Source organism: Aphelocoma coerulescens, chromosome 5 (assembly GCF_041296385.1).
Source record: "Aphelocoma coerulescens isolate FSJ_1873_10779 chromosome 5, UR_Acoe_1.0, whole genome shotgun sequence".
Taxonomy (NCBI): Eukaryota; Metazoa; Chordata; class Aves; order Passeriformes; family Corvidae; genus Aphelocoma; species Aphelocoma coerulescens.
The window spans coordinates 2,005,583-2,017,618 of record NC_091019.1 but is presented as its reverse complement, the minus strand read 5'-3'; the positions used below and the strand labels follow the sequence as shown (position 1 = coordinate 2,017,618).

At 53.4% G+C, this 12,036-nt stretch overlaps 1 protein-coding gene across 3 annotated transcripts in view; it reads right to left on the bottom strand.

Annotated features, from left to right (window-relative positions):
- Positions 1 to 2,620: 2,620 nt before the first annotated feature.
- Positions 2,621 to 12,036, bottom strand: part of LOC138111064 (ankyrin repeat and BTB/POZ domain-containing protein 2-like) — a 44,561-nt gene continuing 35,145 nt past the window's right edge. The window contains exons 11-12 of one of the 3 annotated variants that reach the window (XR_011151241.1): positions 9,309 to 9,669; positions 4,271 to 4,359 (exon numbers count right to left, since the gene is read on the bottom strand). Coding sequence is in view for 1 of the 3 variants with exons in the window: in XM_069016255.1 (XP_068872356.1) it covers positions 4,258 to 4,359 (102 nt within the window). In the remaining 2 variants the exon portion in view is untranslated. Of the gene's footprint in view, positions 4,360 to 7,631; positions 8,823 to 9,308; positions 9,670 to 12,036 lie in introns of those variants that run through there. The other 2 variants (XR_011151242.1, XM_069016255.1) reach the window with 2 other exon arrangements.

The following is a 12,036-nucleotide window of genomic DNA, read 5'->3' as shown; positions in this document are numbered from 1 at the left end:
ACACTCCCAGGGTAACACCATCCCTGAACTGGGAAATGCTATGGCAGACAAAACAGCAAAGGCAGAGGCCAGTGGGGTTCAGATCCAAGCCCTTGCTCTAATTCCTTCTAGCATCCTTATAAGTAAAAAACTCCCACCATACGACACTGATGATTTAAATTAGATACAAGAGACAAATGAGCACAGATGGGTGAGCTGGGATAAAGGGTCTCATATCATACCCAGAAAACTATTAAAATTATTTATCCAAAGGGAACATTGCATCAGATCACCTTAGATGACACTTCTTGAAAGTTTAAAGAGGTATGAGACAAACTTACAGCCCCCTTTTTGGGCTTTGTTCCACAGCTTTTGTTTCCACTTCTTGCATCCTTTCCCTCACTCCAGGAGCTCCCAGCAGTTCCACACCCTCTTTTCTCCCATCCTGATCCTTTCTCCAAGAACAGAGCTGTGCATTTCAATTCTCTTCTCTTTTCTCTGACAATTCCCACCAATCCAGACCTAAAGCTGACACAAGGAACACTCAGTGCCCACAAATGCAAATCCAGACCTGGCCATGCCTAAACTCTGAACACACAATCCTGGACCATCTGCATTAATTCAAAGCCAACATTTCGGACACACCGAATACTTCAACATTCCCAAGAAACATCCTGTTGCCTTCAACTCCCAGGGCTTTTTTGCTTTGAACTCATATGGATTTGGGGATCAAGGGATTTCCCTGAAAAAACCTGTGTGGTGCACGCTGGAATCCCCGATCCCGTGAATCCAGGGAGTGTTAAAAGCTCAGCCCAACCTGTCCCACCATCAATTTTTGCCAACTATCCCCCAAATGATCAGGTTAACAGAACCCTGCTCTGGTGCTGCATTTTTAGTATTGGAAAGCCAGGAATTACTTTATTCCCAGCACGGGGCTCTGGATATGGGCTTGGGGAGAACAAGACCTTACCAACTTACAGAGCCAGGGGATGACATTTGGGAACAATCCTGGGCTGCCTGGCAGCAATTCATTGTCCCTCTTGTCGCCCACGAACACCTTCAGCAGCTCCTCCAGGAGCCCGGGCCAGCGGCTCTGCTTCTCTTGGAGCAGGAGGCATTCCCCTGCCCACTGCAGGAACCTGCAAACCATTCCGGAGTCAGCTCCGAGCCAGGGACGGGGCAACAGCGGGGCAGGGATGGGGCAGGGACGGGGCAACAGCGGGGCAGGGATGGGGCACCCCGAGCCAGGGCCGTGCTCAGCCGTCCCACGGCTCCCGCGGCTCGGGCCCTCGGAAATGCCGGATCTGAGCCTCGTAATCCCTGCAGGGAAGAGCCCGGCTCAGGCCGGGATCGCAGAGGGTGGGAAGCGCCCGGGGTGGGCGGAGGCTCTGCCACCCCCACGGCCGCGGCATCCGCACAGCTCCGGGGGACGGGGCACCCCCGATGCCGCTCCCCATCCCGTTCTCCCATTCCTCATCCCGTTCCCCCGCTCCCCCATCCCGTTCCCCACCCGTTCACCCGTTCCCCCGTTCCCCATCCCGTTCCCCCGTTCCCCATCCCGTTCCCCATCTCGTATCCCCGTTCCCCATCCCGTTCCCCGTTCCCCCGTTCCCCATCCCGTTCCCCGTTCCCCATCCCGTTCCCCATCCCGTTCCCCATCCCGTTCCCCCGTTCCCCATCCCGTTCCCCCGCTCCCCATCCGGTTCCGTCGATCCCCCATCCCGCTCCCCAGTTCCCCCATCCCGTTCCCCGTTCCCCATCCCGCTCCCCAGTTCCCCCATCCCGTTCCCCGTTCCCCATCCCGTTCCCCATCCCGTTCCCCGTTCCCCATCCCGTTCCCCATCCCGCTCCCCCGTTCCCCATCCCGTTCTCCCGTTCCCCATCCCGTTTCCCCGCTCCTCGCTCACCGCCCGGGCCCGTCTTTACTTACCTCCCATTCATAACAATGATGTAACACGCGAAAAGCCAACATCACAATCCCATTTATAACAGAGGGATCCGCCGGAGGCACCCGCGGTGCTGCGGTCCCGACCGCGGAGTGATCCCCCGGAGGGACTATTTGTGATGCCGCCCTGCCCGCGGACGGATCAGCGCTGACGCCGCCCCGCTGCTCTCGCTCCCTTTGCCCGCTCTCCCCTCTGCTCCCAGCGCTTCTCCTGCAAAGGGCGCAGCTTCTCCTCGGCTCTTTTCCTCCCGGGCTGCAGCGAGCGCTCCCCTCAAGGAGCAGGGGCAGCTTTGCTCGCAGCGGCAGCGATTAAACAGAGCAGGCCCGCAACAATTCCTGCTGAGCCGGGCTTTGATCACATTCCTGAGCCAGCACGGGAGCAGCGCCTGAGGCAGCAGCACGTGAAGGCGGCTGCGGCTCTGGCCGGGCTGGGGAGGGGATCCTCTGTAAAATAAGAACATGGAGAGACAAAGGAACCAGAAAGGGCAGGAAAAAAAAGAAAAAAACAAGACAAACTAAACTTTTTTTTAAAAAATAATCCGTATACCGAGGGACTTCTGGCTGGAGAACTTCCTGGGGCGCAATCCTGCCCCGCTGGGAGGCAATGCCAGGGCAACTCCAGCTGCAACCTGCACACAACACCACAAAGATTTCGGATATTTGCAGGAAGCATCCACTTAGCACCTGGTGGTTAATAATTTATTCACTTTCCCATTAAATGCTACATTCAGTCCACAAGACTTAAACACCTTTCTGGTAGTTTTATTTACACTCTGCAGCGTGTTCTGTAAAACACAGGAGTGCTCACAGACACACACACACAACATAGGGATTTGCAAACATTTCAATAAGTACAGTTTATTCCAAAGGAAGTCTACACACTACTTTTTCCATAAAAATTATAAAAAATACTTTACTTGCTGTATTTTACCTAAACCAAGATCCTTGAGAATTCTTCCACAAGTGATGCCCCCTCCCCACAAAGGGCACTTCAACAAGAAGAAATTCAGGAGACTGCATCACCAAATCAAATCCTAATGGCAACTGCTTCAATGCACCAGAAGAACAAAGAATTCCCACTCTGCATCCAGCAATCCCTGCGCTGGAGCCTGTCTGCATCTGCGTTTGTAGGGCTTGTGGGGCTTTTGCACTCACTTCCTTCTCCAGGGCAGTTCCCACAAAGAAAGAATGACTGAATTTCTGCAGACTGCCACTCGGAAATCCTGCATTTCACACAGCCAAAGGGAAACACTTTGCTTTGAGCCCTTTATTTCAAGGAGTCTCTTTTTTACTGAGCATCCAGTGAGAGCAGTGCCCAGTTGTGGCTGTTATTATTTCTCTGCTTTTGCTGCGTGGCAATATTGTGCTGGAGCTCTGCAGAACACCCACGGCAGCCCTTGTCTCACTGGGGCACACCGAACTGACAAAAAAAAGGCACAAAGATGAAACTCCTAAAGCAGCAGCAGCCCCAAGTCACTGAGCTGCTGCTTCCCAACACCAACACTCTGTGTCTCAGCAGACACTTGCAATACACGAGCCAAGGCCACAGGGCAGTGAAAAGCCCAGAGCCTGCGGGCAGGACAAGCACTCCGTTGATCAGGAACAAACCAACACAGCTCAACTGCATGGTGCACTTAGGACTGGACCTGGAAGCATCAGGAAAAGCCATTGGAACACAAGCTCAGCAGCACAGAATCCATTTGCCACCAGCTAATGAGATGGGAGGCTCTGTGTGGGACACGTTGTGCATTCAGCTTCAACAATGCCACAGCTCCACAGCAGCGCTGAAAAACTTCTGCTTTTACCAGTTGGAGAGGATTTTCTCAATGGAGGTGAAGGTGTCATTAACAGAGGAACAGCACACGATGCGCAGCATAACCGGCAATAAAAAGCTTTTGCTTTCCAGCATGCAAACATCCAGGTTACTGGACTTCAGCTCATAGAAACGAATCTGATGATAGATTTTTTTAGAATTTTTCTTGGAACTAAAAAAGTAAATCTTCCATAAAAGGATACAGCACAAAAATACTCTCTCAGTAAGTCTCAGGAAGCCATTTAATACCTTCCATGTCCTAGGAACAACTAGGCAAAACACTTGGAAAGTGTGAGCAGTAGAAATGTTGACCATTGAATGTTTGGCAGCCGTGTGCTCCAGCCCCTGGGAGGGGCTTGTCCCCCACTCCACACCAGTCCTGCAGCTCCCCAGCTATTTCTTCTTCTTTGGGGGCTCATCCTCAGAGCTGCTGTCGCTGCTGCTGCTGCTGGAGGAGCTCGGATGCGAGTCAAAGTCGGAGGAAGAGCTGCTGGAGGAGGGGGAGGAGCTGTCCTCACTGTCACTGTCCTCGGAAGAGGTAGAGGAGTCCTGGCTGCCAGAGGAGGAGTCGCTGGCTGAGCTGTCGCTGCTGCTGCTGCTGGAACTGGTCACACTTTTGGACCTGGGAGAGAACAAAGAGCTGAGCACAGCCCTGCCAGAGCCCATGGCACCGTGTTCTCTGCTCTGCTGGAATAATCCAAAGATCAATTAGTTGCCTTGAAAATTTCCAGGCCTCAGCACCTAAGATGAATTCCTGTGCCCTCCCTCCCTTTTCCCCTCCTGGATGAGTGGATTTTGGCCATTTGAGCAATGGCAGAGTGGCCCCAGGGCATGACATAGCCCAGCAGGACTGCAGAGAGGGGCAGAGAGGGGAAAGCTGGCCAGGATCTCGTTCCCAGCCCTGAGCAGGGGCTTTACTGGCCTGACTGTCCTAAACTACCCGAGCTCTGGGGACAATGAACCAGGCTCAGTCCCTGCCTCACCTCTGCCACCATGAAATTCTGGCACTGCAAGAGTCAGGGGAGGTTCCAGCAGTGATTTCAGCAAGGTCAGAGCTGTTCCCAGCAAAAGCTGTTCTTGGACTACTCCTGGCAGAAGAACCCAGAGTACCTGCCACTGCAGGATGCTTGTGACTTCCAGGTGGAGGAGAAGGGTGGAAACAATCCAAGATGAAGACAGAATGATGAACACAGCCAAGAGGATTTCTATATGCTCTGCACTGTTTTTTCACGTTCAGCCCTTCCTGGGCTGTTCTCTGCTTGTTGTTCTCAAGATCAACATCTCCGATTAAGGGGGGGGTGATGTGAATTCCAAGGAAGTACAATTCAATTCTCCCCTAGATCTTTCCCTAAAGTACACGATACTGATTCACCTCCCTTCCCACCAGAGTCAATCAAAGAGTATCCACAAACGTAAATGATGATAATGCAGAATCTGGTCTCCATTAGAAAAATTAATGTAGTATTTTTTATCAGAGCTTTGGTTAAATGTAACAACTCAGGAAGTGCCTGTGCTCAGGTTATTGAAGAGTACGAGGTTTTCTCATCGTATCAGCCCTGCCAGCTGACAAACGTGGGTGTGCACTAAGGCACAAAGCACCAACGTTTGCACACTACAGCTGTGATCTGCTATCTCTGTGTGCAGACACAACCACTGCTCATTACAGATAAACCCACAAGGCTGCTCCAACACTGACTTACCTGGGGAAAAACCAGCACTAAGAGGAGAAAATAAAAAGCATGGGAGTAGTAGTTTCCACCCTGACCAGCTCCATGAAATGGGCAGGAATCAGAGGATCCCCTGAGTAACTCTGAACTTGCTTTTCCTGATCACCTTTCACAGAATCCATAGCAGCAACCCATGGACAGCCCGTGTGTAGGTTTATTCCAAAACCCACTCCCAGAAACATCAGGATATTGCACCTAAAGCTGCCTCTGCCAGGGGGAAGCAAGAGCTGGGGCTGGGAGAGGAAACAGGCAGGATCTTGCTCTCAGGAGAGGCAGCACGTGGGCTGCTGGTACTGCCAGCAGGAGGACGCAGGTGGGAGCAGGTAGAATTCCAATACAAAATGCAACTGGGGAATGTGACAGTGCAGAGGCTGTAGGTTGGCAGTCCAAGACTTTGGGGTTTATCCCAGCTCTGTGAAAGCACCGAATTTCGCCAGCAGGTACCGTTCATCCTCCTCAGGACAAGCTTCCAAGAGTTCATCTCTCAATCTGTGCCCCAGTGTGGGCCAAGTGCTGGTGGAGCCTGGGCTGGCACCCCGAGCTCTCCCCCCCAGCTGGCACCCCCAGGGCTTTCCAACGTGCCACTGCCACCCAAGCCACAATGGTGGGCCCAGCCACAGCTGGGGCCTGAGGAAAGGAAGGAATGAGGAGGGACTTAGGACACAATCCTGCCCTTCAGACAGGCAGATTTACCTGTGCTCCAGTCTCAAGGGGGCTCTCAGTGGATAACTCAAGCATCCCGGGTGGGACACCGGGGCTAAGGAGCAGCTGGAGGCAGCTCTGTCCCCTGGGCTCACAGGGCTCTGCAGCAGCTGCTCTGCCCCAGCCTGTTCTTCTGCTTAGGCCTGGGCTCCCTCATTACTGTTTATATCAAAACAAACACACTCTGGGGAAAAAAGGCTGCTGCCTCTGGATGGCAGGAGAGGGCTCGGGATGGCACAGAGCATCCTTCCCCTTCTGGCCGGCAGAGCCGGCCCTGCATTCCCGGTGATGGGAAGAGACACCAGGTAGGGCTGCAGAGCTGGGCAGGGACAGCAACATTCCCTTCCTCTTGGAGTGGGAATCTGTCACATCCCTTAATTCCAGAATGAAATCGTTCTGAGTAAAGAGCAGGGTCAGAGGTGAACTCCACTGAACTCTTGTGCCTGTGACCAAAACCCGCTGGAAATATGGAAATTGACGTCACCAGGAGCTTGGACCATTGGATTGCACAGAAATTAGGGGGTTGTGCTGCTGTCCTGCACAACGGGGCCGTCCTCTGGTTGCCCAGCATCCATGTCCAAGGAAGCCCTTCAGCACCTCCATCCTGAACCTGGCCACCCTCAGGAGGAGCTGAACAGCGACTCTGCACAGCAGCTCCAGCCACAATCCAGGCTGTGCTGATCTTTGCCATTTTGGTACCACCCCTACATGAAAATGGCATTTATTGCTTTTGTTTCATCCCAATGTGGGAACTCCGACCCCAGAATGTGGTGAATGAAGAATATCTGGGCTTTGCTGCAGAGCCTGTCCCTGGTGAACAGTGTCCAAAATGGCTCCTTTCCTTCTTTTTTCCCACTCTAAAGCCCCTGCCTTGTCTGAGCAGGGCAGGTTCCTGTCTCATAGCAGAGCCCTTCCTAAGGCTGCTGCCTGCCGTGGTTGGGATGATGCTGACAGTGCCAAGAGCTCCTCATCCCTCCTGGGAGAGAGCTGGGCAGCAGCCCCATCTCTTACTTGGGGGGAAGTTGTCCCTCCTTTTGCCACGGCCTCAAATCCAGGGGAAACCAACGTTCCACAGGTTCTGGAAAGGGAAGTGAGAGGGAAAGCCGTGGGGGGTGAGTCAGGCTTTGGAGACACACGGGAGGTGAAACATCTTAAAAAGCATTTTTTAACAGAGTTGTTAATAACGAACAAAGCAGAGCAACTCCCACATCTGGGAGGGTTTTTCTCTCCCTGTCTCCCTTTTTCCTGTCCATTGGAAAGGAGAAACTTTCCGAGGTACAACCTCTGGTCCAGGAAAGAACAACTCAGCCGGGGAGCGTCTCCCAAGGCAAGTGCAGGTGGATCATGATCCTTCCATGAACTTTTTCAACTTCCAAGCACCTTCCTTGTCTCCAGTGTCACCCAGGCCAGTCCCTACCTGAGCTTCCCGTTTTCCATGGAATCCTAGAATGGTTTGGGTTGGAAGGATCACTGAAGACCATCCCTCTCCAATTCACAAGATTGCACACAGTCCCAAACTCGGTGTGCATTTTGGGGAAAGCCTCCCAGGGACCATCCCAAACACCTGCCCACTCACCCAGACAACAAAGCTCATTGTGAAGCCTCCACAGGGTCTTCCCACGTGTCAGGACCTGCTGGAGATGGACAGGAATGGCCCAGGAATTGTTCTGCACTGCTGTGCCGAGACTTCTGATCCACCTGCATGCTCTTTTTGATCAAAGACACCAAGAAAACCCACTGGGAAAAGCTCTGAGCCTTAGGGACTCCATTTTAATATTCCTCAGGGTAGGGAAGCTCACTTCTGAGACAGAGGGAGCGCAGGCCTGTTGAGTGGGAAAGACTCCAAGCAAAGGTTTCAAAGCAAAAGGCTTCCTGGGTGTCCCTGCCCATGGCTGCAGGGTTGGAATGAGATGATCTCTAAGGTTCCTTCCAACCCAAACCGTTCCATGATGATTCCGCAGATCATCCAGAATCCAGCCCGGGCAGGAGTTCCCCTGCTGGACACAGCACCAGCCTGACAGAGCTCGAGGAGCATTTGGACAGCGCTGTCAGGCACAGGGTGGGATTGTTGGGATGTCCTGTGCAGGGCCAGGAGCTGAACTCGATGGTCCTTGTGGGTCCCTTCCAACTCAGGGTATTTTATGCTTCTCTTTTATGATGACTCCACTAACGAGGATTCCACCGTGTTGTCCCTGTTCTGGGGCTCTGGCACATCCTCAAAAGCCCTCTGGAGTGAAAGCCAAGAGGATGGTGACGTTCAGCCCAGCTGTCACACCCCGTGAGCCCAGCTGGTGGCAGAAGCTCTCTGGGACAGGAAATATCCCCAGGGCGATGGTGATGAAGAGCAGGGAAGTGAAGTCAGCGATGGCCAGGCTGGGCACGCGGATGGTGATGGGGTCCCTGCGGGGGCGGAAGCCGAGGAGCCAGAGCCCAGCCCCGTTCCCACCATTCCACACAGGCACAGGAGCAGCGTCACAGGGACTTTGCTCCAGTGGCTGCTGTCACAGTCGGTGCAGTTGTGGTGCTGCCCTCATTCCAGCTCCCGCTGGATGCCTTCCCACCGGGCTGGCTCCAGCAGGCAGGGCTGGCTCTCTCCGTGCCAGGGGACAATGGGCTCATTGGGACACCTCTGCTGCTTCCCCTTCCCCTCACACAGCTGGAAGGGTGACAAACAGAGACACCTTAGCAATGCTGCGGACCCCCACACGTGGCTCTTCCCATCTTTTCCCACGCCCAGCTTCCATGTGGAGGAGCACAGGGAGAGCCGAGGGACAGGACAGATGGCAAGGAGGATGTGGGACACTGGTCTGGAGTGCCTGGCACAAAAGCTGGGGAGATACCTCCTTGCTGGCTTTGGACAGAGCTGGAGGAGGAAAACAACTGGAGAAGGGAAGGATTGCCTGTGGAGATGTCATAGAGCAAGTGGCTTTGGGATGGACCGGACCTGGATTCTCAGGTGTCAGCTGAGATCACTGAGCTGCTGGATTCCTTCAGCAGGATGCTCGTTACAACATTCCCCCCTTTCCCCACAAGATTTATAGCTCTTAATACCCTACAGACAGCGATTCCCTGAACAAACATGGATGACCAGGTTGCACCCCCATGAGGGGGCACTGATTAAGCTGAAAGAGAAGAGTCTGACCTTGTTTCCTCTGTTTCCTCTTGCAGCCTGGACAATCCCAGTGGAGCAGACACGCTGTGGCTTCACATCACCTCACACACTGCAGCTGCTCTCCCTGGCTCGGGATCTCCAAGAGGTTCCCTGGAATGATCACTTGGGAAAGGGGAGCGAAGCCCAGCGGGTGAGCCCGAGCGGTGTCTGGCGTGGGGTCTGTCCCAGGTCCTTCCACAGCCCCCTGTTCTCCGTGCTGGCTCGTGTTCTCCAGGGCTCTCACAAACAGGGAACGATTCCAGAGCCTTTGATGGGATCAGGGCTCTGGTTCTCATCTGCTCTTGCCTTTGTCCAGGAGATGAGGAACAGGAGAGAGCCTCAGCAACGAGACCTATGGGAAAAGCAGTTTGTCTCTGTGCCAGCTTCCTCTTCTGTTTTAAAGCAACCCCAATCCCAAAATCCTATCTTTGAACTGCCTGAACTTGCCCCCTCCCATTCCTGGGCTGGATCCTTAGGACCCTGCACTACAAATGTGCTGCTGAACTTTGACTTCTGGTTCAAAGCTACTTTTGCCACTTGTATACCACAATTTCAGTGGTACTTGCCCTTCACCACGCAGTTTCCAGGAGAATTCATGCAACAGTAAATTCTGTGTGTGAGCTGGAGCACAGGCACACAGCAGAGGGGTGATTTGGGATTTCAGGAATGTCATTTTTTCTGAGAGGAGGTGAATCAATGCTGCTCTCTTGGCTACAACCCTTAGGAAGTCTGAGGTTTCATCTGAGTCATCTACACTCCCTGGGGAGTCAGACAGCAGCGTACAGAGAATTCCATGGAATTCCTAGAAAGCTGCAGTGAGGGGATTCCTACCCAGGCTGACATGTGCCTGGGAGCTGGGATGCTCCTGCTGGAAGCTGCTGTGCGTGGGGACCCTGGGACCAGAGCTGTCACCTCTCCTCCTTGCTGACACCCTGTTTGTGCCCCCAACTATGGAATCGCACAACTCCTCACCATGCCAATCCTTCCAAGGGCAAACACTTGATGATCCATGAGCTAAAGGGGCTCCACGAGAGGTGCAGAGGGACTTTGGACAAGGGCCTGGAGTGACAGGACAACAAGGGGAAATAGCTTCCCACTGCAAGAGGGTGGGTTCAGATTGGATATGAGGGAGAAATCCTTCCCTGTGAGGCTGGAGAGGTCCTGGCACATGGTACCCAGAGGGGTGGGGTCAGGTAAAAACAACCACAAGTGCTCCCAAGACTGAGGAGAATCAGGATGAGCTCTGCTGAAGGGCTGCAAAGGGGATCACAGCACCCCCAAATCTGTGCTCTCATTGAATCATTAAGGGTATTGGCAGTAATTAAGGTGGGCTCTCAGTGCTGATAACCTGGCTGCAAGCAGCTGATTGCTGTCCTTCCCTTGAACTGTGTGAGCCTGCAGCAGAATGACAAAAATGGGAATTCTTGGCTAACCTGTGCTTTTATGAGACCCGGGGGAGGTCTTTGCAATGATCCCGGAGCTCTTCCCGGAATGGGAGCTGATTCTGACAAGCAGCCAGCTGCCTCAACAGGCACTGCCAGCACTGCCAGCACTGCCAGCATTGCAGTGCCACCAGCACCACCAGCATCCCTCTGCTGCTGGAGGGAACACGGCCCTTCAGGGAAGTAAAAGGAGAAATGGTAGAAACCTGTCAGGACAGGGATGGCAATTGGAGAATGGGACATCTTGCAGGGAACAAACGTTTCTGATCAGGAGAAAACGAGGAGCCAATCAAAAAATGGACCTTTCTTCCTCAAGGCACTTCCTGGAGGAAAAAAAAACCCAGTAATTCCAAGGCAGTGGAGCTCTGACGTAGCCAAAGTTGTAAAAGCATTTCCGACTGCCCTATGACCCCACCGAGCCTTGAGAAGCAACACGAGGACAGGGCATGGAGAGGAGCTGGTGGGACAGCAGTGGGCACCTCCTGGTGATCTGGGCACTTTCTCCTTCGTGTTCCTGACCTGCGAGGAGCTGCTTTAGGATGTGGATCCCAAAGGAGCAAGGGGTGCCAGGAAGCGCCGCTGATCGGGACAGAGCCCCTGTGCCTGCTGCTGCCCCACACTGAACAGGTCAGTGCAATGTTCTCCTTCCTCCCTGCCCCACCTTCCTCTCCTCCTGCAGCTGCTCTGTTCCTGCCGCCCTCTCCCGGTGACCGCAGTGCCCTCCCCAGCTCCTCCCTGCTCTGCCCTGCTCTTCCATTCTGCATCTTGATACCAAAAGGGGCCAGAATAAACTTTCTAACAGTATGGGAAGCCTGAGGAAGCAGGAATTCTTTACCTGTGCAGGACACACAGGAGGATCTCTCCTTGTTCTGTTTGTGTTGGGAGACTTTACAGCAGGGGTTTTATCCACTATAAACACAGAGAGGCATTAAAATGTGGTTCTTGTCTGATACATAAACATCACTTTCCTAGGACTCATTTCCATGCATCCACCTCCTCCTGGGAGTCCTTTCATGATCCTGCAGGTTCATCAGGAGGGGTCTCTGGTGCTCCTATTCACTGAGTGCTCCCATATTAAAGGTGACCTCGCCTTGAACTTGCCCTGTGGCCATGCACTGTTGCTTTTTGTTACAGAACTGCCCCGGAACCCCTGCAGGCCTCCTGATCTGTTCCTGCACCGGCTCCAGCCTCATTTTTTTTGCCCTGTGTGCACACACTTAAATCCTTTTTTCTTTTTGACTAGTTGGTCTTTCAGCAATATCAGGGAACTGAAAATG